General features: G+C 46.4%; 3 protein-coding genes across 3 annotated transcripts in view; 2 read left to right on the forward strand and 1 right to left on the reverse strand.

Annotated features, from left to right (window-relative positions):
- The window catches only part of RXRB (retinoid X receptor beta), a 371,934-nt gene extending 356,696 nt beyond the window's left edge, over positions 1–15,238 (reverse strand). The window contains exon 1 of the mRNA XM_088663927.1: positions 15,193–15,238. Coding sequence (XP_088520053.1) covers positions 15,193–15,223 — 31 coding nt within the window. The 5' untranslated portion in view covers positions 15,224–15,238. The remainder of the gene's footprint in view (positions 1–15,192) is intronic.
- Positions 648–10,262, forward strand: LOC132591669 (uncharacterized). Its single transcript, XM_060271116.2, has 3 exons — positions 648–740; positions 2,950–3,025; positions 4,752–10,262. Exon 3 carries the CDS (start codon positions 4,818–4,820, stop codon positions 8,415–8,417), a length of 3,600 nt encoding a protein of 1,199 aa, XP_060127099.2. The 5' UTR covers positions 648–740; positions 2,950–3,025; positions 4,752–4,817; the 3' UTR covers positions 8,418–10,262.
- Positions 14,374–23,098, forward strand: LOC148687235 (uncharacterized). Its single transcript, XM_088663799.1, has 3 exons — positions 14,374–14,647; positions 16,159–16,332; positions 17,827–23,098. The coding sequence occupies exons 1-3, from the start codon at positions 14,515–14,517 to the stop codon at positions 19,782–19,784; spliced, it is 2,265 nt and encodes a 754-aa protein (XP_088519925.1). The 5' UTR covers positions 14,374–14,514; the 3' UTR covers positions 19,785–23,098.
- Positions 23,099–23,745: the final 647 nt, after the last annotated feature.

A 23,745-nucleotide genomic window follows, 5' to 3' on the forward strand; every position in this document is an offset into this window, starting at 1 on the left:
GGCTTCAAGTTGCCAGAAAGGAGATTCTGACTAAGCATTTGGAAACCCTCTCGGACAGCAAGAGCTGCTTGGCAGGGGAACAGGCTCCCAGGAGAGGTTTTTCAGCAGAGGTGGGGGGGCCATCTGTCCTGGATGCTTGAGCTGAGATGCCTGCCTTGCAGGGGGTTGGTCTAGATGACCCTTCAGGCCCTTCCAGTTCTCAGATTCTGTGATGCTATGGCTCTTGAAAGGGGCCGCGGGGAGAAGGGAGAATATATATACACATATATAATGACAAGGGAGAACACCATTGAGGGTCATCCAAAGGCGCTGGTCCCAACTCCGGTCTACTCTGCAGGGCTGTTGTAACGGGGACACCCTACGTCACAGCCCTGCCTCCCCCACGTGGGAAAATGGGTGTGAAACTGACTGGATCCCCCCTCCCCCCCTCCTGGGAAGGGATCAAAAGAGATGGTGGACTTTTTGGGAGGTGGGGGGGTCTCTTTCCCTGCCGCCTCCGGGGATCGAACCTGGGAGATGATCAGGAAAGAAACAGGATATTCAGAGCTTGTTTGGAAGGAGGAGAATTTGTGTCTTCTGGGAGGGAGGGGGGAGTCACTCATTCCCCCCCCAAAGGGTCAGTGAGCTCCGCTTCCTAGAGAGGCAGGAAGGATTGGAGGGGGAGCCAAGGTTGGAGGGGGAGGGGCCGCCATCCACATTCCCAGAAGAGGAGCAGGTCGGCAGAGGAGGAGGGAAAAAAGGTGCAAAAGATATATATGGGGAGAATTGGGGTTGTGGGGAGGGGGAGAAGGATGCGTTTTTCCTCCCTCTGAATCTGCAAACAGGGCAGCTGGGAAGGGAAGGCAGACTTTTGGGCGGGGGGGGGGTGAAAGGAAAGTAGGGGAGGTCCCCCCTCCCCCTTCTTTCTGTGGATCAGTCGAGCGGGGGAGGGGCTGGTTTAGGGATAAAAGAGCCCCTCCTCCCCCAGAGAGCCCCCAGCCCTTTATATTGCGGCGGGAAAGGAAATTGGAATAGAGAAGGGAGGACAAAGAGGTAGAGCTACGGGTTGGGAGGGAGGGTGCGATGAGTGGGGAGAGAAAGGGGGCAGAGACCCCCCCCCAAGAACAACTTCCTTCCTGGGCGCTATCTTCAGAGGCCCCGATCCATGCAATCCGGCTGCAGATGGGGGACCCTCCATTCGCAGGGTTCTCATTGCAAGCCCCTCCCCCCCAAAGAAACCAGCCTTCCTGCCTTTTCCTATGGGGGTTCAGGGGGGGGCCTTTCTGCAGAGGGAGCACCGGCAGGGTTTGCATTGCAAGGTCTCCTTTGCAGCGCTCAGCTGTCAAGAGATGCTCAGCTCCCCTGCCCCCCCCCGCGAGGACCCCCACCCCCAACCAGGGCTGGGACTTGAAGCGAGGCCTCCATTCCGCGCCCCTCGGCGTGTTCTGGGTTCCCCCTGGCAGGCATCTCTGGGGCAAGGCTTGGTGGGTCCCTCTTGTCTAGGGGGCCAGATTTAATGAAGTGAAGATGCATGAGGGCCCACCAAAGTTGTTGACCATTTTTTACAATTTTACCCCAAAGTTGTTGACCATTTTTAGAACACAGAGAGATTAGGCCCCCAAAACGCACTTTAGACATGCCTGGGGGAGGATCGAAGCCAGCATTGGCAGGAGGTGGGGAGAGAGAGAGAGAGAGAGAGAGACTTGGGGGCTGCCTGCCTCGACTTCTCCCTCCTGCCCAGGAATCTGCCATGATTTCGAGTCGACCAGGGAGAGATCCCTGAACAGGAGGCCTGATCCACCCACCCTCTCCTCCCCTGAAGCTCAGTCCTTGCCCTGCCAGAAGTCCCAGGTCAGCTCCTGCATGGGGCGCTGGGGGCTGTTATAGGGAGTCTAACCGTTGGGGGAAAGAGGAAAGGGAGGAAGCCCACTTTATTCTTTCTGCCCTTTGAGGCTTCTGTCTTGGCAACTACAGTCTCACCCACATGCCTGTGTTTCTCTGGAGAAGCATCTAAAGGGTTCCTACCCAGAGATACCTGTGCCCAACTCCTTCTCTCCATTCCACCAGGTTTCCATTATTCCCACTATAACAGATCTCTTAAATCCGTGGGATTTAAGGGATTGGGAAGATTGTTATGGGGCTGCTGAGCTGGGCAGGTGCGGGCTCCATTACACTCTCTGTTGAGGGATTCGTGGCTGCACCCCCCTCAAGGGAGAGGTTTAAGGGAGCCCCCACCTCCGCATCAGATCCCCTGCACCCCATGAAGGCAGCCAGGCTGAATAGTTGCTGGGGTTGGGGAAGGGGGAGGCAGCCCGGAAGCTGCACCTGACAGCCCCTCCACCACCTCAAGGCAGCCAGGCGCTCCTCAGCTGCCGCTACTTGCATGCAAGCAGGAGTGGAGATCTCTCAGCGTGAAGCCTCCCCGTCTGAGAGATCCCCGCCCTGCTCCTGAACAGGGCTGCCTTCAGAGGTCTTCTCTCTTTGACATCTGATGGGGGCGTGTGTTCCACAGGGAGGGTGCCACTACCGAGAAGGCCCTCTGCCTGGTTCCCTGTAACTCTGAGGGAACTGCCAGAAGACCCTCGGAAGTGAACCTCAGTGTCTGGGCTGAGTGATGGAGGTGGAGACGTTCCTTCAGGTCTACTGGGCCGAGGCCATTTAGGGCTTTAAAGGTCAGCACCAACACTCTGAATCGTGCCCAGAAATGCACTGGGAGCCATTGTAGGTCTTTCACAGGCATGGGCAAACTCGGCCCTCCAGATGTTTTGGGGCTACAGTTCCCATCTTCCTTGACCACTGGTCCTGTTCGCTAAGGATGATGGGAATTGTGGTCCCAAAACATCTGGAAGGCTGAGTTGGCCTATGCCTGGTCTTTCTTGACTGGCGTTATATGGTCCCAGCAGCTGCTCCCAGTCACCAACCTGGCTGCCATATTTGATGCCTTCTCTTTTTCTGTTTTTTGTTTTATAGGAATAAAGCGATACAAAGCCGTTTCTTGTGTGACATGCAACGCCACCAAGCCAGCTTGCTTTGGATATAATTGCGAGTAAGAATTCTCTCTCTCTCATTCCCACGTTAGAAAAACACAAAATTGCAAATGGCATTTGGGAGAGGCTGGGGAGGTGGGGTTCCCCCCCCCCCAGGACTGTTGTGGGCGTTGCTTGGTAGGTGGTTTTTTAAAAAAAGTTTTAAGGATTTTTCCGAGTGATGTTGGGGGGGGGGGTTATATTTTTTTTGTGTGTAGTGGGTTCTGCTGGGGAGGGATGTTTTTCATTTATTTTGGAGGACTGTTGTGGGCACTGTTAGGGAGGTGGTTTTTTTTTTTTGAGGACTTTTGTGGGCGGGGTGAGCCGCGGGGTTTTGGCCGCCTCGGGAAGTGTGTTGGGCGGATGTGTTTTGTGGTTTTTTTAATGTCTCTGTTGGCTGTTGGGGAGGCAGGTTCAGGCCCTTGCTGGAGTCCTTTTTGTGGTGGCGGCAGTAGACTATGGCCTGCTTTAGGAGTTGGTACCTAGGTGTGGGGTGGTTTATTATTATTATTATTATTATTACTGTGTGGGTCGTGGGGGAGGTGGGGTTGTTGCTTTAGAAGAGGTCTATTGCGGCGTTTGAGGTTGTGTCGGCCTCTGGGTTTTGTCTCCCGTTGGCGCGTCGTTGGAGGCGGCAGTGGGTTGAGGAAACAAATGGTGGGCAGGTGTTTGAGGCTGCGATGGGAGGCACCAGCGATGGGAGGCCACGGAGAGGCGGAGAATTAAATTCGCAAATGGTGGGCAGTCGTCTGAGGCTGTAAATGGCGGGTTGCCGTTTGAGGTGGTGAGTGCAAGTTTTCACCTCAGGAGGTGGGCGGCGGGAGGCCGTGCGGTTTAGGAGACAGTAGCTAAAATGGTGGGCAGGTGTTTGAGGTGGTGGTGGCGGTGTGGCTTTGGAGGCGACAGCGCGCGATCTGGCTTTCTATTGGATGCTGCTGCAGTCTTCAGAGCTTCTGGTGGTGACATCTAATTTGGGTGCCATTTTTTGTGTTTAATCATTATTTTAGGTGTGAAAGGTGTGGTTTTTTCGGAATTTTTTTTTGCCAGATCCCAGGTCCTGGAACCACCTTCCCAGCGATCTTTGTATAAATAGTTTCTCCTTTCAGAAAGACACAGTGCACATTGCCTAGTCCAATGTCAGGAGGTGGGTGCAAGATCAGGTGGCATATAATTATAGCAAATAGTAATTGGGTTGGATGTTTTAATCTGGTCTTCCCAGCAGGCAGGCTCCAGCTGCTTTCCTTCTGCATCTCCAGATGCAAGGCTGAGAGATTTTCCTACCTGAGCAGTCCTTCAGCCGACCGCAAGCACCAAGCCTTGTCACTGGACTTATATATGGGTCTCCCAAAATGGTCAATATGCACCTCCTGAGGCCAAAGGGACCGTCCAGGTGATCAATAAACATCTAGAGGTCAAAGGGGACAGAATGTGGCCCAAGGGCTGGAGAATTATTGTGCAGAGGATGAATAACTTCATTATGAACTTGGGACCCTGATGAATAGTAGGCAGGATCATGGACATAGAGCAGCTCCCTTTCCTGTGAGAAACCACATTTTATAAAAAGTAAACCCCACAGTTCAACCGTATTCTAAGATAATGCTTCTGAACTGCATTACATTATTTGACATTATTTCATTTGTATTTCCTAAAAACTGGGAACATGGAGGACAAGAGAGAATATACAAGATTTTAAAATAAGAGCAGGTACTAATTGATGTGTGTAATATTTTTTTCTTCTCTTCCTAGACCCCCCCCCCACGGTCGAAAGAAGACAATGGAGAAGGCAGTCAAAATTCTGGTGGGCCATGTCCAATGGGAATAAGAAAGAAATCATTGAAATTCATGGAGTGTGGAAAGAGAGAGGATAAACAATTTAAAATTATGGAGTGTGGAAAGAGCTTCACTGACAGTGGAACACTTAGAAAACATCAACGGACTCACACTGGGGAGAAACCATTTAAATGCATGGAGTGTGGAAAAAGCTTTGGTTGGAGTTCAAGCCTTCGTATACATAAACACACACACACAGGGGAGAAACCATATGAATGTATGGCGTGTGGAAAGAGTTTCAGTCAGATTGGACACCTTAGAAACCATCAACGAACCCACACAGGGGAAAAACCATATCAATGTAGGGAGTGTGGAAAGAGCTTCACTGATAGTGGAACATTTAGAAAACATCAACAAACTCACACAGGGGAGAAACCATTTATATGCATGGAATGTGGGAAGAGCTTCACTCAGAGTGGACACCTTAGAATTCATCAACGGACTCACACGGGGGAGAAACCATTTAAATGCGTGGAATGTGGGAAGAGCTTTATTGACAGTGGAACACTTCGAAAACATCAACGGACTCACACGGGGGAGAAACCATTTAACTGTATGGAATGTGGAAAGAGCTTCACTGTCAGTGGAACACTTAGAAAACATCAACAGACTCACACTGGGGAGAAACCATTTAAATGCATGGAATGTGGAAAGAGCTTTACTGATAGTAGAACACTTAGAATTCATCAACGGACTCACACAGGGGAAAAACCATTTGAATGTATGGAGTGTGGAAAGAGCTTCACTTACAGTGGATCACTAAGAAAACACCAACGGACTCACACGGGGGAGAAGCCATTTAAATGCATGGAGTGCGGAAAGAGCTTCATCGACAGTGGAACACTTAGAATTCATCAACGGACTCACACAGGGGAAAAACCATTTAAATGCATGGAATGTGGGAAGAGCTTCACTCGGAGTGGATACCTGAATTCACATAATCAAACTCACATAGGGGAAAAACCATTTAAATGCAAGGACTGTGGAAAGAACTTCACTGATAGTGGAACATTTAGAAGACATAAAGCAACTCACACAGGTGATAAACCATTTACATGCATGGAATGTGGGAAGCGCTTCAGACAGAGTGGAAGCCTTAGAATCCATGAACGGGTTCACACAGGGGAGAAACCATTTAACTGTATGGAGTGTGGAAAGAGCTTCAATTATAGTCGTGAACTAATAAGACATCAATGGACTCACACAGGGGAGAAACCATTTAAATGCATGGAATGTGGAAAGAGCTTTATTGATAGTAGAACACTTAGAATCCATCATCAAACTCACACAGGGGAAAAACTATTTGAATGTATGGAGTGTGGAAAGAGATTCAGTGTAAGTGAAACACTTAGAATCCATCAATGGACTCACACAGGGGATAAACCATTTAAATGCATGGAGTGTGGAAAGAGCTTCAGTTGGAGTGGATCACTAGGAAAACACCAACGGACACACACGGGGGAGAAACCCTTTAAATGCATGGAGTGTGGAAAGTGCTTCATTGAGGGTGGAAAACTTAGAAGACATCAACGGAGTCACACAGGAGAGAAACCATTTAAATGCATGGAATGTGGAAAGTGCTTTAGTCGTGGTGGAGACCTGAATTTTCATCATCAGACTCACACAGGAGAGAAACCATTTAAATGCATGGAGTGTGGAAAGAGCTTCAGTCGCAGTGGACAGCTTAGAATTCATCAACGGACTCACACAGGGGAGAAACCATTTAAATGCATGGACTGTGGAAAGAGCTTCACTACTAGTCGAAACCTTAGAATTCATCAATGGACTCACACAGGGGAGAAACCATTTAAATGCATGGACTGTGGAAGGAGCTTCACTACTAGTCGAAACCTTATAATTCATCAATGGACTCACACAGGAGAGAAACCATTTAAATGCATGGAGTGTGGAAAGAGCTTCAGTCAGAATGGAGACCTTAGAAACCATCAACGGACTCACACAGGAGAGAAACCATTTAAATGTATGGAGTGTGGAAAGAGCTTCACTTGGTGTAGAACACTTAGAATTCATAAACTGAGTCACACAGGAGAGAAATCATTTAAATGCATTGAGTGTGGAAAGAGCTTCAGTGAGAGTGGAAACCTTAGAAACCATCAACGGACTCACACAGGAGAGAAACCATTTAAATGCATGGAATGTGGAACATGCTTCAGTATGAGTGGACACCTTAGAAAGCATCAACGGACTCACACAGGAGAGAAACCATTTGAATGTATGGAGTGTGGAAAGAGCTTCAGCCAGAGTGGAAACCTTAGAAAACATCAACGGACTCACACGGGAGAGAAACCATTAAAATGCATAGAGTGTGGAAAGAGCTTCAGTCAGAGTGGAGAGCTTAGAATTCATCAACGGACTCACACAGGGGAGAAACCATTTAAATGCATGGAGTGTGGAAAGAGCTTCAGTGAGAGTGGAAACCTTAGAAACCATCAACGGACTCACACAGGAGAGAAACCATTTAAATGCATGGAGTGCGGAAAGAGATTCAGTCAGAGTGGAACACTAAGAAGACATCGACGGACTCACACAGGGGAGAAACCATTTAAATGCATGGAGTGTGGAAAGAGCTTCAGTGAGAGTGGAAACCTTAGAAACCATCAACGGACTCACACAGGAGAGAAACCATTTAAATGCATGGAATGTGGAACATGCTTCAGTAGGAGTGACAAGCTGAATTTACATAATCAAACTCACACAGGGGAAAAACCCTTTGAATGTATACTGTGTGGAAAGAGCTTCAGTCGGAGTGGAACACTTAGAATTCATCAACGGAGTCACACAGGGGAGAAACCATTTAAATGCATGGAGTGTGGAAAGAGCTTCAGTGAGAGTGGAAACCTTAGAAACCATCAACGGACTCACACAGGAGAGAAACCATTTAAATGCATGGAATGTGGAACATGCTTCAGTAGGAGTGACAAGCTGAATTTACATAATCAAACTCACACAGGGGAAAAACCCTTTGAATGTATACTGTGTGGAAAGAGCTTCAGTCAGAGTGGAACACTTAGAATTCATCAATGGAGTCACACAGGAGAGAAACCATTTAAATGCATGGAGTGTGGAAAGAGCTTCAGTGAGAGTGGAAACCTTAGAAACCATCAACAGACTCACACAGGAGAGAAACCATTTAAATGCATGGAATGTGGAACACGCTTCAGTATGAGTGGACACCTTAGAAAGCATCAACGGACTCACACAGGAGAGAAACCATTTGAATGTATGGAGTGTGGAAAGAGCTTCAGCCAGAGTGGACACCTTAGAAACCATCAACGGACTCACACAGGAGAGAAACCATTTAAATGTATGGAGTGTGGAAAGAGCTTCAGCCAGAGTGGAAACCTTAGAAAACATCAACGGACTCACACGGGAGAGAAACCATTTAAATGCATAGAGTGTGGAAAGAGCTTCAGTCAGAGTGGAGAGCTTAGAATTCATCAACAGACTCACACAGGGGAAAAACCATTCAAATGCATGGAGTGTGGAAAGAGCTTCAGTCAGAGTGGAAGTCTTACAAAACATCAACAAATTCATTCTGGGGAGAAACCATGTAAGTCCTAGGGAAGGGGATAGAAGTTCAGTTGTAGTGGAAGTCTTACAAACCATCAAAAGACTCTGAGGGGTAAGAGCTGTAAGAATGGAAACCAGAAGCCATCAATTAACTCAAAGAAGAGAAATGGCTTCACTTTAATCAGTTTTACAAATTCAGGTAGGTAGCCGTAGGTATAAGCTTTTGTGTGCATGCACACCTCTTCAGATACACTGAAACAGAAGACCAACAGAAGACCCACAACACCCCTAAAATTACACTCCTGCATACATCCCATGTTGGGAGGGTCTGGGTGCAGAAACCTGCACATCAGGGCTTACCCCCACCCTGCCTTTGACCTCCACCATACAACCATTCAGTATACAAAAGAGGGGCTGCTGAATACCTGGGCTCACACTCTAGGGATCATGGCTGCCCTCACTCACGTGAGGGCATTTTGCAGATGACACCAAATTGGGAGGGGTGGCTAATACGCCAGAGGACAGGATCACACTTCAAAATGACCTGAACAAATTAGAGAACTGGGCCAAAGACAACAAGATGAATTTTAACAAGGAGAAATGTAAAGTACTACACTTGGGCAAAAAAAATGAAAGGCACAAATACAGGATGGGTGATACCTGGCTTGAGAGCAGTACATGTGAAAATACTTTTTAATGTAGAATGGAAGTATTGAATACTTAGAAAACTATTTAAAACAAATTAAGACATTAGCAGGATTAAAGTAAAAAAAAGTGCAGCGATAGACAACTTATATGAACTAGTTAGGATAAAGAATAAATAGGGTTAACTTGGAAATGCAGTAAAAAAATGAATAAATGTACGAAAGCACAGAAAGGTGGGAGGGGAGTCAAAATATGAAGTGGAATAATTCAAATTTACATTTTGTGCTTCTTGTAAAATGAAAATTATAAATAATTTTTAACAAGCAAAAATAGAATTGTGACTCTGCATCTCCAGTTTAACAGTCCTTTCTCTTACTTCAAGACTCCATTCCCTCCAACATTTCTCCAACAAAAATAGGGACGTCCTATGGAAAAGCGGGACATTCTGGGTTCAGACCAGAAACTGGGACAGCTTTTTTAAATCCAGGACTGTCCCTGGAAAATGGGGACCCTTGGAGGGTCTGGGAGTCCCATCCAGTGTCCTTGAGAAGCGTCTGTGCTTCTGGGGGTCCACAAAACCCACAGAGCGTCTCCACCCCCATCGTTCTGCCCGGACACTGAGGTCCAGTACCGAGGGCCTTCTGGCGGTTCCCTCCCTGTGAGAAGCCAGGTTGCAGGGAACTAGGCAGAGGGCCTTCTCGGTGGTGGCGCCTGCCCTGTGGAACGCCCTCCCATCAGATGTCAAAGAAAAAAACAGCTACCAGATTTTTAGAAGACATCTGAAGGCAGCCCTGTTTAGGGAGGCTTTTAATGTTTAATATATTATTTTATTTCATTTTTCTGTTGTAAGCCGCCCAGAGTGTCTGGGGAAACCCAGCCAGATGGGCGGGGTATAAATAATAAGTTGTTGTTATTATTATTATCATGCCCAATTTGTCCCCTGGCAGCCCCATCCCTGAGCATCTTGTATTCCGAAGAGATTTTGACCCACAGGTTCCTCCTCTCTCTCTCTCTCTCTCCTCCCTGTCTCCACTATTGGCTGCTCCAGGCTCCAGCCAAGGCCCGTCTCTCTGGAATTAATTCCTGGATTGTTAAACTGAGTATCTGGCATCAGGTGTTGCTACTGTTTTGTGCCACAACTAGGAAAGGACCAATGTGCAAATCCAGTTATTGGATTGGAAGCTCATGTACAGATAACCTGCAACAGTGGGTTGTAGCCATGATTGGTGTGTTTTTTTGGGGGGGCAGGTCTTTTGTTGGGGGGAAGATCCTCAGTTTGCTTTGTATTTGTATTGATTTTTATTGATTGGGGGGCAGCTTCCCAACCCTGCCCCCCCTGGCTACGCCCATGCTTGCAGCCTATTTGATTGGTTCTTTTTTGAAGCAATTTTTCCTTCAGAAAAAAAACAAGAACAGTAAATTCCCTCTGTAGGTGGGGGGATGACTGAGTACTGAGATAATATTGGCTCCTTCCTCTTTGAAGCAAAATGCAAAATACAGAGGCTGTCACAAGCTCACAGAATGCAAGCCTTGTGGTTGGTGGGGAACATGAAGAGCCTGTCATTTCCAGTTTTGCATTTAAGCACAAACATAGAAATTAGTGTTGGATTTCACATTTTACATGGCCGGTGTGACGATCCTCCCTCCTCTATTACTAACAGTGTGCTGAAGGAATTCAGTTATTGTTCAAACAACCCACTATTCCTTCTTTCTCCCAAATAAACTCCCCGTTTTTATATGGGTTTGCTAGTACATAGAGTACAGTTCCGGCTTTCCAAATAACGTGGCTCTGTATCCTTAAAAACTCCAAGCAAATGTTACAGGAACAATCTTGTACCCTCAGAAAGGTTTCCCTCTCAACTCAGGTTCACCTCAGCAGCTGTTTCCTCAGCCCTTTAGCCACTGCAAGGCACTCTTTTCCCTCCACTTGCCTCCGCTGTGCGTGACTTTGAGATGCAAACTCTCCACCTGCTCCTCAGGCTTAGTTTTATCTCCCCTCTTCAGTCACCACCCGTTTGAGTTTAGGTACGTTGCTGGAATAAGGAGGAAAATCCTATTTGACACAACATAGATGAAAGCTTTATTTAACTGGAGAACATGTATATTTCTTTATGATTTCATTTGTTTAAACTCTTAGTTCATCCTCTTCTTTTCATATAACACAGGCTTGTTGATACAGCTCCTGCATCCCTCTCTAACACTCTACTCCCAACTGCCGACTCCCAACTGCCATTTAGAATGCCATCTAGCTCCGCCTCCCAAGGAACACCTGCCTATAATGGGAGTGATGGATTAACCCATGATGAACCGGAATCATCATCAGGCACCATTCCGCCACAGCCGGCAAAACCCAGCCAGACGGGCGGGGTATAAGTAATAAATAATTATTAATTATTATAGTAGGTTTAGAATCAACATATATGTTTTTGGATAATAATATCACCAAGACATTAGATAAATATATATGGAATTGGAATTGTTAACTCTTATAATGATATAGTGCACGGGTGTCAAACACAAGGCCCGGGGGCCAAATCCGGCCCGCCAGACCTCGTCATGTGGCCCACCGAGCGCCCCAGCCAGCGGGACCCAGCAGCGGGAGCTTGCTGCTGAAGTGCCGCGCCGACAAAGCGCCGACAAACAGCTGGGGGGGGTAGAAAGGCGGCCAGAGCAGCGCTGCGTGGAGCGCCCCGAGCCACAGCAGGAGAAGGAGGAGGCAGCTTGCCGGGTCAGCGCCCGGTAGCGCCGCACGGAGAATCCCGAGCCTCTGCGACGCAGCAGTGCTCTGTAGCACTTTGAATCCTCCTCCTGCCCTGGCTCGGCGCCTGGAAACTGCTGCTGCTGCTGCTGAAGCACAGACAAAGCACCCAGCAGCGCCGTGTGGAGGAGGAGGAGGATTCAAAGTGCTACAGAGCACTGCTGCGTCCCAGAGGCTCGGGACTCTCCGCACGGCGCTGCCGGGCACTGACCCGACAAGCCGCCTCCTCCTCCTCTTGCCTCACCTCCTCCTCCTCCTGCCGCGGCTTAGCTTCATGAACGTGAGCTCAGCAGCGGCTCAGCTTCACGAACGTGCAACTCTGAGGCTTTACGCACTTCTCCTAAAACGGACACCTGCTGCCTCACGCTGCACGGGAAATGCTTTTTGCCCCTGGGTCCCTTCGCGCTCTTTTCTGGCGCTGAATCAAGGCAGCGACCCCCCCTTCCCTTTCTTTCTTCCTCTCTCTCGTTCTTATTCTTTCTTTCCCTCTCCTTCCTTCCTTCTTTAACTCTGTCTTCTCTCCCTCTTTCTTTTTCTTTCCTTCTTTATTCCTTCTTTTTCCTACTCTTCTTTCTCTCACCTCTTTCCTTCCTCTCTCCCTCCTGCTCCCTCTTTTCTTTCTTTCTTCCTTCCTTTCTTCCTTCCTTCCTTCCTTCCTTCCTTCCTTCCTTCCTTCCTTCCGTCCTTCCCATCTTTCTTCCTCTCCCTCATTCTTATTCTTTCTTTCCCTCTACTTCCTTCCTTCTTTCTCCCTTTCCGTCTTCTCTCCCTCTTTCTTTTTCTTTTCTTCTTTATTCCCTTCCTTATTTCCTACTCTTCTTTCTCTCCCCTCTTTCCTTCCTTCCTCTCTCCCTCCCACTCCCTGGGGGTGGAGGGGGGCGCTCCTTGGCTGTCTCCGTCCTTGCCCGGAGGTCATAAAGTACCTTTTGCTGCTTCGTTCCTGTGCTTTAGGGTTAGGGTCGCCACCTTTGGCTGGGCAAAATACAGGTGTAATTGGGGGGGTGGGGGGCTACAAATTCCTTGACCTGGTGCAGAAATCACTTCCATGCAATCCGTTGCCAAGACCCAGTGGAAGCTCTCACTGCAACCATTCCAGCAACAATATTGGAAGGAATTCCTCCCCACCTGCTGGATTTCTGCCCACCAGAAGGATGAAGGACGTAGAAACCCAGCCAAAAAGGGGGAGGGAGAGCAAGAAATTCTGCTTCTCTTCCTCACAGATTGGCATAAATAACCCCAGGGCACCTTAACAGGAGACATTTGGGGGTCTTGGCAGGCGTGCCTATAAATTAAGGAATACAGTCAACAGGTCTGCCAGCCAGCCATGACTGACTGCATAAGAGGCAACTCTGAGGGCCGAGGTCCCCATGGTGCCCCCCATAAAATATTTGAGGCCCCTCCCCCAGTTAATGGGCATTGCCATTCAAATGGTGTGTGCAGCTGAAATTTTGTGATCAGTTCTGCAGGGCGGGGCTTCCTTGGGTCCAGGGGCGTCCAAGGGGGAAAATTAAATCCTTAATTAACTGAGATTCTGCCGGCTAACCTAAATCCTGGCTATGCCCATGCCTGCCATCCCCCATATATTTTATTCAAGTTGGCACCCCTGATTGAATGTAGTTCCCTGTGCTGTTCACTGCTGCTGCTATTACTCCTACTACTGTCCTTCACCCAACGTTTACAGGGCGATTCATGCAAAATGAGAGCCCCAAATGCATAATAAAACAAAGACAAACCACAAACATATTTAAAAGGCACGTTAACCAGCCAAAGGCCCGGTTATAGAGAAACGGTTTTTTCCTGGCACCTAAAGATGTAAGGAAGGTGCCAGCCGAGCACCTCTTGGGAGAGCACCCCAAAAATGGGGAACCGCTGCAGAAAAGGTCCGTTTTCGTTTTGCCACCATCCAGACCTTTTGTGGAGAAGGCACACAAAGAAGGGCCTTAGAACAGAGGCTGGATGGCCATCAGTCAGGGATGGTCTAGTTGAGATTCCTGCATTGCCCCGGGGGGTTGTCTAGATGACCCTCAGGGGTCCCTTCCTACTCTGCAATTCTCTGCTGCAAGTCTGTGCAGATTTTTAGGTACAGGTTGGGTGCAAGGGGTGCATAGGATTGCAGCCCATCTTCTTTTTAAAAATTTTTTAAATTTCTTTTAAAAATTCATTAATAATGCAATTTGGTTAAGGAATATTGGCAAAAGATAATAAAGGTAATTTCTGGATTATTCCAAATAAACATAGAAATTAATAGGGACTTGCTGTTTTTGGGAATACTGGGAAATAGCAATGTAAAAAGTAACAACCAAGAGCTGTATAAGATCATGATTTTAGCCGGAATGGCAATTATTGCTCTAGGATGGAAAGAAAAATCTAAATGGAATATGGAAAAATGGAACAACTGTTTTTGAATATGTACAATCAGAAATATTTGCACAGATAGGAGTTGAGGATAGATGGGGGGGAAAATGTCAAAAAATCACAAATTAAAAAGTTTCCTGTTTTTTTTTCCCAAGCAGAGATAATGTGTAATCGTGGTGTCAGCTCCCTAAAAAATTCAACAACTCTAGGGAACCTTGGGGTTCCCCCCCTTAAAAAGGTTGACAACTATGGGAGGGGGGGGCGCCAGAGGGATCTTTGCACCATGGCGCCGGATATGCTTAATACGGCCCTGCCTCTGAGGCTCCCTTTGCTTCTTCCTCTCTCCCAGGACCCTGCAGCTTGTTTTGGCTCCTCGACTCCTCAGGAAGGATGAAAGAGACGGATCCTGCAAAGTTAGCGAAGATGGAAGGGGGAAGATGGACGGTCGACCTGGTGAGGTTGTCTCCTGCATCCCTCCCCACAACCTCTGAGCGTTCCCTCCCAGGGACCTCCGAGAGATCTGGTGAGTCCCAGGGGAGTGGAGATGGGGACATGGATGGAGCAAGGGAGGGAGGGTGGAAGAGGGAAAGCTCTCTGGACAGAAATGAGATAAAGCAGGGATTTTGCTGTGGAAACTGTGGATGGGGCCCCCAACATATCTATATATAGTTTAGAAGAGGCTGGATCTGTAATCCTATAATCGTAGAATCCTAGAGTTGGAAGAGACCACAAGGGCCATCCAGTCCAACCCCCTGCCAAGCAGGAAACATCATCAAAGCATTCTTGACATATGCTTGTCAAGCCTCCGCTTAAAGACCTCCAAAGAAGGAGACTCCACCACACTCCTTGATAGCAAATTCCACTGCCAAACAGCTCTTACTGTCAGGAAGTTCTTCCTAATGTTTAGGTGGAATCTTCTTTCTTGTAGTTTGAATGCATTGCTCCGTGTCCGCTTCTCTAGAGCAGCAGAAAACAATCTTTCTCCCTCCTCTATATGACATCCTTTTATATATTTGAACATGGTTATCATATCACCCCTTAACCTTCTCTTCTCCAGGCTAAACATACCCAGCTCTCTAAGCCGTTCCTCATAAGGCATCGTTTCCAGGCCTTTGACCATTTTGGTTGCCCTCTTCTGGACATGTTCCAGCTTGTCAGTATCCTTCTTGAACTGTGGTGCCCAGAACTGAACACAGTACTCCAGGCGAGGTCTGACAAGAGCAGAATACAGTGGTACTATTACTTCCCTTGATCTAGATGCTATACTCCTATTGAAGCAGCCCAGAATTGCATTGGCTTTTTGAGCTGCTGCATCACACTGTTGACTCATGTCAAGTTTGTGGTCTACCAAGACTCCTAGATCCTTTTCACATGTACTGCTCTCAAGCCAGGTGTCTCCCATCCTGTATTTGTGCCTTTCATTTTTTTTGCCCAAGTGTAGTACTTTCTCCCTGTTCAAATTCATCTTGTTTGCTTTGGCCCAGTTGTCTGATCTGTTAAGGTCATTTTGAAGTGTGATCCTGTCCTCTGGGGTATTAGCCACCCCTCCCAATTTGGTATCATCTGCAAACTTGATCAGGATGCCCTCAAGCCCATCATCCAAGTCATTGATAAAGATGTTACCGCCCAGTCAGCCTGACATCAATACTGGGAAAGATTCTAGAGCAGATCATTAAGCAAATGGTCTGTGAGCACCTAGGAAGGAATGCTGTGACTAAGTCAGCATGGGTTTCTGAAAAATAGGTCATATTAGACTAATCTGATCTCATTTTTGACATAATTACAAGCCTGGTAGATGAAGGGAATGCTGTGGATATAGCCTATCTTGATTTCAGCAAGGCCTTTGACAAGGTGCCCCATGATATTCTTGTAAAGAAGCTGGAAAAATGTGGGCTAGACAATGCTACCATTCAGTGGATTTGTAGCTGGGAAGGGGCTGCCCCATTTGTGCTTCTCCAGGGACAGGGGAATATCTAGGGCAGGAGAATTCCTGCAGGGCCTCTGAGGCTCCCTTTGCTTCTTCCTCTCTCCCAGGACCCTGCAAATTGTTTGGGCTCCTCGACTCCTTAGGAAGGATGAAAGAGACGGATCCTGGAAAGCTAGCGAAGATGGAAGGGGGAAGATGGACGGTTGACCTGGTCAGGTTGTCTCCTGCATCCCTCCTCACAACCTCCAAGCGTTCCCTCCCAGGGACCTCCGAGAGATCTGGTGAGTTCCAGGGGAGTGGAGATGGGGACATGGAGGGATGGAGCCAGAGAGGTATTGGGGCTTGCTCAGTTTGGGGATGGGGGGAGGCAGGCAGGCGGATGGAGATGGAGAAGGGAAGCACCTTTTGTCATCTGCAGGCAATCTGAGCTAGGAATACATCACAGCTCCCTGGCCACTGCAGCTCAAAATGTCTACAACCAGTACCGTGATCTGAATGCCCTACCAAAGTCAGACAACTTACTAGAAGCCATGACTATTTAAAGTAACCTGATCCTGCTTTGCAGTTTGAACGTAGTTGGCGCCACTGTGTGTTGCCTTTTTCTTTTCTTTTTGGAATAGCTTTTTATTTGCTTTTAAAAACAAGGAACATTGGATCACTAAATGATATAAATATGTAGACCGAGTCTTCTCGTGTCATTTGTATATCTCAAAACTAACAGAATAAATTTGCAGGAATATCTATAACATGATTCATCATTACTGGTCAGTTATGAGTTCTAAGTTCATGAATTGCTTTAAACTAAAACAAAAAAACAAGGAAACAGCAGAGAGCAAAGAACATTCAACATCGCATAGCTGAATGCCTAGTCAGGAGCTCTTGTGGCCGTTGTGCTTAGATTAAGTGTGAGTCATAGTCATTTGTCCTCTACAGAGTTGGTCTTCTCCTGAACATGGGAGGGAACAGGTTTAATGTGAAAAAAGTGATTTGCGTATGAATTAAAATTTAGTCCAACCAGATTGAGGCAACGGCTCTTGGGAAATGTGCTCGTGAAGACGTTGCTGTTTGTTTCGCCGACGAGGCGTGGAAGTTGGATGATAATATCCATTTTTTAAATTCCATACATACCTCTATGTGATGAACCTCCACTATTTGGATGGAGACCAACAGAATCTGGGATTCTAACATCCCCACCATGAACCCTGAATGGAGGGACATCAACTGTTTCTGCTGTGATTGTTTTTTGTCTAGTCATGCCTTTTCAAACAATGACCAGGCTTATTTGGTTGACTAAAGAGATGACTGACCTTAGGGATGGAGTGAATTCCAGGATTGAGCCAAACAAAATCCATTCCAGATGAAAGCCAAGCAATACATCAGTTAATACCCGTGTTTCTCATATTATAAGACACGTCTTATATTTATTTTTTCCTTAAAAACCCCCACTATGGCTTATTTTCAAGGGATGTCTTATTTTTTTCTACCTCCTCCTGACGCGGCCGGCATTGCTGCTGCGCCTATCACTATGTCTTATTTTCGGGGTATGGCTTATATTCCTTGAATGCTTAAAAATCCTGCTATGGCTTATTTTATGAGTATGTCTTAAAATATGAGAAACAGGGTACTGGGGGGGGGGGAAGCAGTGGGAAGTATAGTAAGGCCTCACATCTAACATTCTTCAGTTCTTCCTCTATCACAAGCATTCATTAACTTTGTTAATAATCTGGAGCTCCATTTCTTCCTGAGGTTCTAATTAGCTTCTCTCTTCATTGCAGATGGTGATGAATTGGAAGGGAAGAACAAGGGGGACCACAACAGAATCCACATAGCAGAGAAGTCATATAAATATTCAGAGTGTGGAGAGAACATCCGTCAGAGCTACGACTCCACCTCACATCAAGGAAAGAGCTTTGTTCAGATGGATAGAATCTCTTCACATGCAAGAACTAACAGCGGAGAGAAACTGTATCAGTGCAGAGAATGTGGGAAGAACTTCAATCACCATCAGAATCTCACTAGCCATCAAAGAATTCATACAGGGGAGAAACCATATCAGTGCATTGAATGTGGAAAGAGCTTTAGTCACAGCCACAGTCTCACTTCCCATCAAAGAATTCATACAGGGGAGAAACCCTATCAGTGCTTGGAATGTGGAAAGAGCTTTAGTCAAAGCTCAAATTTCAAGAGCCATCAAAGAATTCATACAGGGGAGAAACCCTATCTGTGCTTGGAATGTGGGAAGAGCTTTTATCTGAGTGCTGATCTCAATTGTCATGAAAGAATTCATACAGGGGAGAAACCCTATCAGTGCTTAGAATGTGGAAAGAGCTTTAGTCAAACCTCAAATCTCAAGTCCCATCAAAGAATTCATACAGGGGAGAAACCCTATCAGTGCTTGGAATGTGGGAAGAGCTTCCGTGAGGGGACTGAGCTCTCTTCCCATCAAAGGATTCATACAGGGGAGAAACCCTATCAGTGCTTGGAATGTGGAAAGAGCTTCAGTCACAGGCAGAGACTCACTTCCCATCAAAGAATTCATACAGGGGAGAAACCGTATCAGTGCCTGCATTGTGGAAAGAGCTTCAATCGGAAGGATCATCTCACTTCCCATCAAATAACACATACAGGGGATAAACCCTTTCAGTGCTTGGAATGCGGAAAAAGCTTCATTCAGAATAGTATTCTCACTTCCCATCAAAGAATTCATACAGGGGAGAAACCCTATCAATGTTTGGAATGTGGAAAGAGCTTTCGTCAGAGGGGTGATCTCACTTCCCATCAAAGAACACATACAGGTCAGAAACCATATCGGTGCTTGGAATGTGGAAAGAGCTTCAGTTTAAAGCACAGTCTCACCTCTCATCAAAGAATTCATACAGGGGAGAAACCCTATCAGTGCTTCGAATGTGGGAAGAGCTTCCGTGAGGGGACTGAGCTCTCTTCCCATCAAAGAATTCATACAGGGGAGAAACCCTATCAGTGCTTGGAATGTGGAAAGAGCTTCAGTCACAGGCAGAGACTCACTTCCCATCAAAGAATTCATACAGGGGAGAAACCGTATCAGTGCCTGCATTGTGGAAAGAGCTTCAATCGGAAGGATCATCTCACTTCCCATCAAATAACACATACAGGGGATAAACCCTTTCAGTGCTTGGAATGCGGAAAAAGCTTCATTCAGAAGAGTATTCTCACTTCCCATCAAAGAATTCATACAGGGGAGAAACCCTATCAATGTTTGGAATGTGGAAAGAGCTTTCGTCAGAGGGGTGATCTCACTTCCCATCAAAGAACACATACAGGTCAGAAACCATATCGGTGCTTGGAATGTGGAAAGAGCTTCAGTTTAAAGCACAGTCTCACCTCTCATCAAAGAATTCATACAGGGGAGAAACCCTATGAATGCTTTGAATGTGGAAAGAGTTTCAGTTGCAGCTCATCTCTCACTTATCATGAAAGAATTCATACAGGGAAGAAACCTTATCATTGCTTCGAATGTGGAAAGAGCTTTAGTCGCAGCCACCATCTGACTTCCCATCAAAGAATTCATACAGGGGAGAAACCCTATCAGTGCTTCAAATGTGGAAAGAGCTTCAGTTGCAGCTCATCTCTCACTTATCATGAAAGAATTCATACAGGGAAGAAACCTTATCATTGCTTCGAATGTGGAAAGAGCTTTAGTCGCAGCCACCATCTGACTTCCCATCAAAGAAGTCATACAGGGGAGAAACCCTAACAGTGCTTGGAATGTGGGAAGAGCTTCAGTCTCAGCCACAATCTCAAGACCCATCAAAGAAGTCATACAGGGGAGAAACCCTAACAGTGCTTGGAATGTGGGAAGAGCTTTTGTCTGAGTGCTGATCTCACTTTTCATGAAAGAATTCATACAGGGGAGAAACCTTATCAGTGCTTGGAATGTGGAAAGAGCTTTAGTCACAGCCAGTATCTGACTTCCCATCAAAGAATTCATACAAGATAGAATACCTCTTAGTGTTTGGAATGTGGGAAAAGGTTCAGTCAGAGTGCTACTCTCATGGCCCCCAAAATAATTCATACAGGGTTGAAAACATATCAGTGCATGGAATGTGGATAAAATTTCACTTGTAAAAAAGTCAATTTAAGAACTCACAGCAGGGTGAATAATAGAATTGTAGATTGAGTATGTAGTCCAACCCTATCCAGAACTCTCATTTAAAGCATCCATGACAGATGGTCATCCAACTTCTTCTGAGGGAGTTCCTTTTCACTGTCAGCTCTTACTATCAGAAAGTTCTTCCTGATCTTTAGGAGGAATCTCCTTTCTTGTTACTAGAATCCATTGGTTTGGGTTAGGGTTAAAATTACTGTTCTAAGGGAAATCCCTCTAAGACTATTGAAAAAAAGGACTAAGTATTGATTATTGACAGAAGCACTAAAAAAGAAAAAGTCCCATTTCATGGGGAATATCCAGAAGGGATCTCATTTTTTTATAATGGTAAAAAACAAAGATGTGTGGAAACAATGAAGATGTGATATTTTAAGAGAAAAGATAACAAAGACTTTGGAGAATTAGAGGATACGCAAGGAGCGGAAGTAGAAGAAGAGAGGGAGAGGGAGAGGAGTAAAGGGACAAAAGAAGAAGACATTGGGATGGATCTGAAAGTGCTCTTGTGGAACATAAATGGACTTAAGAATAAAACCAAAAGAAACCAAAAAGCACACACACCTTGCTTAAAATAAATTGGACATTATAAATTTGCAGGAAACAGAATAGTTTCAAATAAAACGGGCCAAGATTTCATGACCTTGGACAAAACCAAGAAAAGGGGAGTGGATTTGTATATTAATCCCAAATTCAATCCCAAACAAACATTCAAGGATGAGGAAGGCATTATCATAGGGGTGGAGGTCAAATTATCAGGGAACGATAGATAGTTTTGGGAATGTACAACAGGAAATGGGTCCACCTTCTTGAGGAAATCACAGAATCGCAGCGTCAGAAGGGATCGCCAAGGGACATCTAGTCCAACCCCCTGCAAGGCAGGGATTGCAACAAATGCCAAAGAACGAACCAGGTGGCCATGGAATTGTGGAGATTGGGGGTGTGATGTATCCCCACCCCCAAATATTCAGATTCGGCCCCTTCCTCAAACTTCAGACCGGCTGAATTGGAAGGGCCCCCCAAGGGCTATCTAGCCCTCCCTGCAAAACAGACAACAGACCTACTCCCCCCCACACACACTTCCCTCCATACCCCTGATATCTACTTCTTCCCGCCAAGACCTTCAGCTTCCTGGGTGGGTCTTACCCTGCCGCGGCTTCTTGGGATCCCAAACGCCAGTCTGTTCTGTGTCGGCTTGGGGGGCTTTGCCCTCCCAGTATCTCCGGAGGACTTTCTTCTTATTTGGGGGGAAGAGAAAGAGGGAAGTCTCCAACTTCTGACTTTTGTGAATCAGCCCACCTGCTGTGGAGGCCCCTGTTCTCTTGCATCAGACCAGACTTATCCCAGATTTGAGGAAAGTTGCCGTACTGAAGGATCACTGCTCAGGGGCCCCTTCTCATCCCACTTGGGGTCTCTTGGCAATGCAGATTCTGACTCTTACCCTCCGTACTGGTAGCATGTGTTACTTCAGCTGCTTCCAGATGTGGAGAGTCAGCCCTGCAGCCTTGAGGGGCCTCCTGCTCCTTCTGCTGACTGGGGCCCTGGCCTTCTTCCCCCAAGTCTTGCCCTGACGGCACTCCTGCTCTGCCCCTCTGCCAAACTCAGCCTTTTGTGTTGCTGCATTAATTGACTCCCCCCAAATTTGGATCCCACCACCTGAGATCCAGGATAAAGTATGAGATTGCAGAGCAAGCTGGGCCTTGTCTGTTGGCCTCTGTGATGCTCCTGCTCAAGGCTTGGCTCCAGGAAGGACGCCTCTCCCAAACCCCCCTCTGTGGTGTCATTTACCTTCTGGAGACTCTTGCAAGGGGGAGAGAAAGAGCTGAACAACTCCTTCAACTTGCATTAATGAGGCTGCATTTTAAAATTTAAATTGTTTTTTTTAACTTGTATTTTAACTAATTGTTACATTTTGTTGTGGTTTTGTCGGTGTCAGCCGCCCTGAGCCCAGTTTTGACTGGGGAGGGGGAGGTATAAATAAATTTTTTTTTGAAATTTTTAAAATTTTCTTCTTTTGAATCTGAAATTTTTATTGCAATTTATATAATCAATACAATTCTATTTCCACATTAACACCAATAACCACAATAACCACAAAATAATAATGAAAATAACAAAAAAAATTACAATTCCCTACATCATTATTCCAGCTTCATATCTCATCACTCTTTCCCCTTTCCTTTCCCTCCCCTCCTCCTCTTAACCCCCCCCCACTGTTTCCAATTTAAAACTTCAAAGCCAAGTTGAGAGTATCTGGGTCAAAATTAAGGGAGAGAAAAATAACAGTGATCTCATTGTGGGAATTTACTATAGATCCCCAAGCCAAACTGAGGACACAGATGATGCCTTCCTGGAACAGATGACCAAGCATTCTAAAGGAAATGAGATAGTAGTAATGGGGGATTTCAACTATCCTGATATTTGTTGGATGTCAAACTCAGCCAAGAGCATAAGGTTGAACAGATTCCTCACTGGCCTTGCAGACAATTTCATTGTCCAGAAAGTGGGAGAAGCAACAAGAGGATCAGCCATTTTAGATCTGAAACAGAAGATCAACAGAAGACTTTTTCAAAGATACCCACAACACCCCCAACGACCTTAAGTGGAGGCGTGACAGCCATCTGTCAGGAATGCTTTGATGGTGTTTCCTGCTTGGCAGGGGGTTGGACTGGATGGTCCTTGTGGTCTCTTCCAACTCTAGGATTCTATGATTCCTCTATAAAATTGTTATATTCCCTATTAAAGCTATCTAAGGCGGTATACATATCATACTTTAAAGCACACACACTCCAAGAATTCTGGAAACTATAGCTTACTCCGAAAGAGCTATAATTACCGGCATCCTTAACAAACAACAGCTTCCTGGGTGCTGCTTTTTCTAGGTGCTTTAAATATGTGGTGTGCACTCAGCCTAAACCTAAACTCCACTTTCTTGAGCCTTTTGTCAATTTTTTTTTGGGGGGGAGGGGAGTGGGGAAGATTCCTTCACTCCAGTTTCCTTCCAAATATTAGAATGCATAGTTTTTTCCCCTAATTTTATCCCAGTTCCCCCCAATGATGGCTGCTGTGGGGTTTGTGTTTCGGCATTAATCTTGCACTGACCGCTTTGTAAACATGGCTGTTTGAACAAGCTGGGCTCTGCTTCTTGCAAAGCAAACTGCGAAACATCCGCAAGTGAGCAAGGGTGCCTGGCTAGCATTCTTCCAGGGCTGAATTGCATTAAACAGGCTGATCTGCCAGAGAAAGGTAATTCGCGCTCGCATCCCCAGTGGGCGGATCGGTTCTGAGCTGCAACCCACCCTGAAAAAAACTGATCAACTGTGATGTTCCCTGCCCCCCCCCAAAAGCTCAAAAACACTCTGCAACCTTCCCTTTAAAAAGCTCGACAACAACTTTGGGGTATGCTCTGTAACAATAAATAAATCAGTGGGGGGGGGGTTTACAAAAAAAAATGCACCGGGTACTACCCGAGTTTGCTACACCTCTGGGTGGGTGGGGGTGGGTGACGGTCGGCCTCTGCCTTTCGCCTTTACCGGTTATAGAATTATAGAATCAC

The sequence above is a fragment of the Zootoca vivipara genome, chromosome 2, assembly GCF_965207765.1.
Source record: "Zootoca vivipara chromosome 2, rZooViv2.hap1.1, whole genome shotgun sequence".
Lineage (NCBI taxonomy): Eukaryota > Metazoa > Chordata > Lepidosauria > Squamata > Lacertidae > Zootoca > Zootoca vivipara.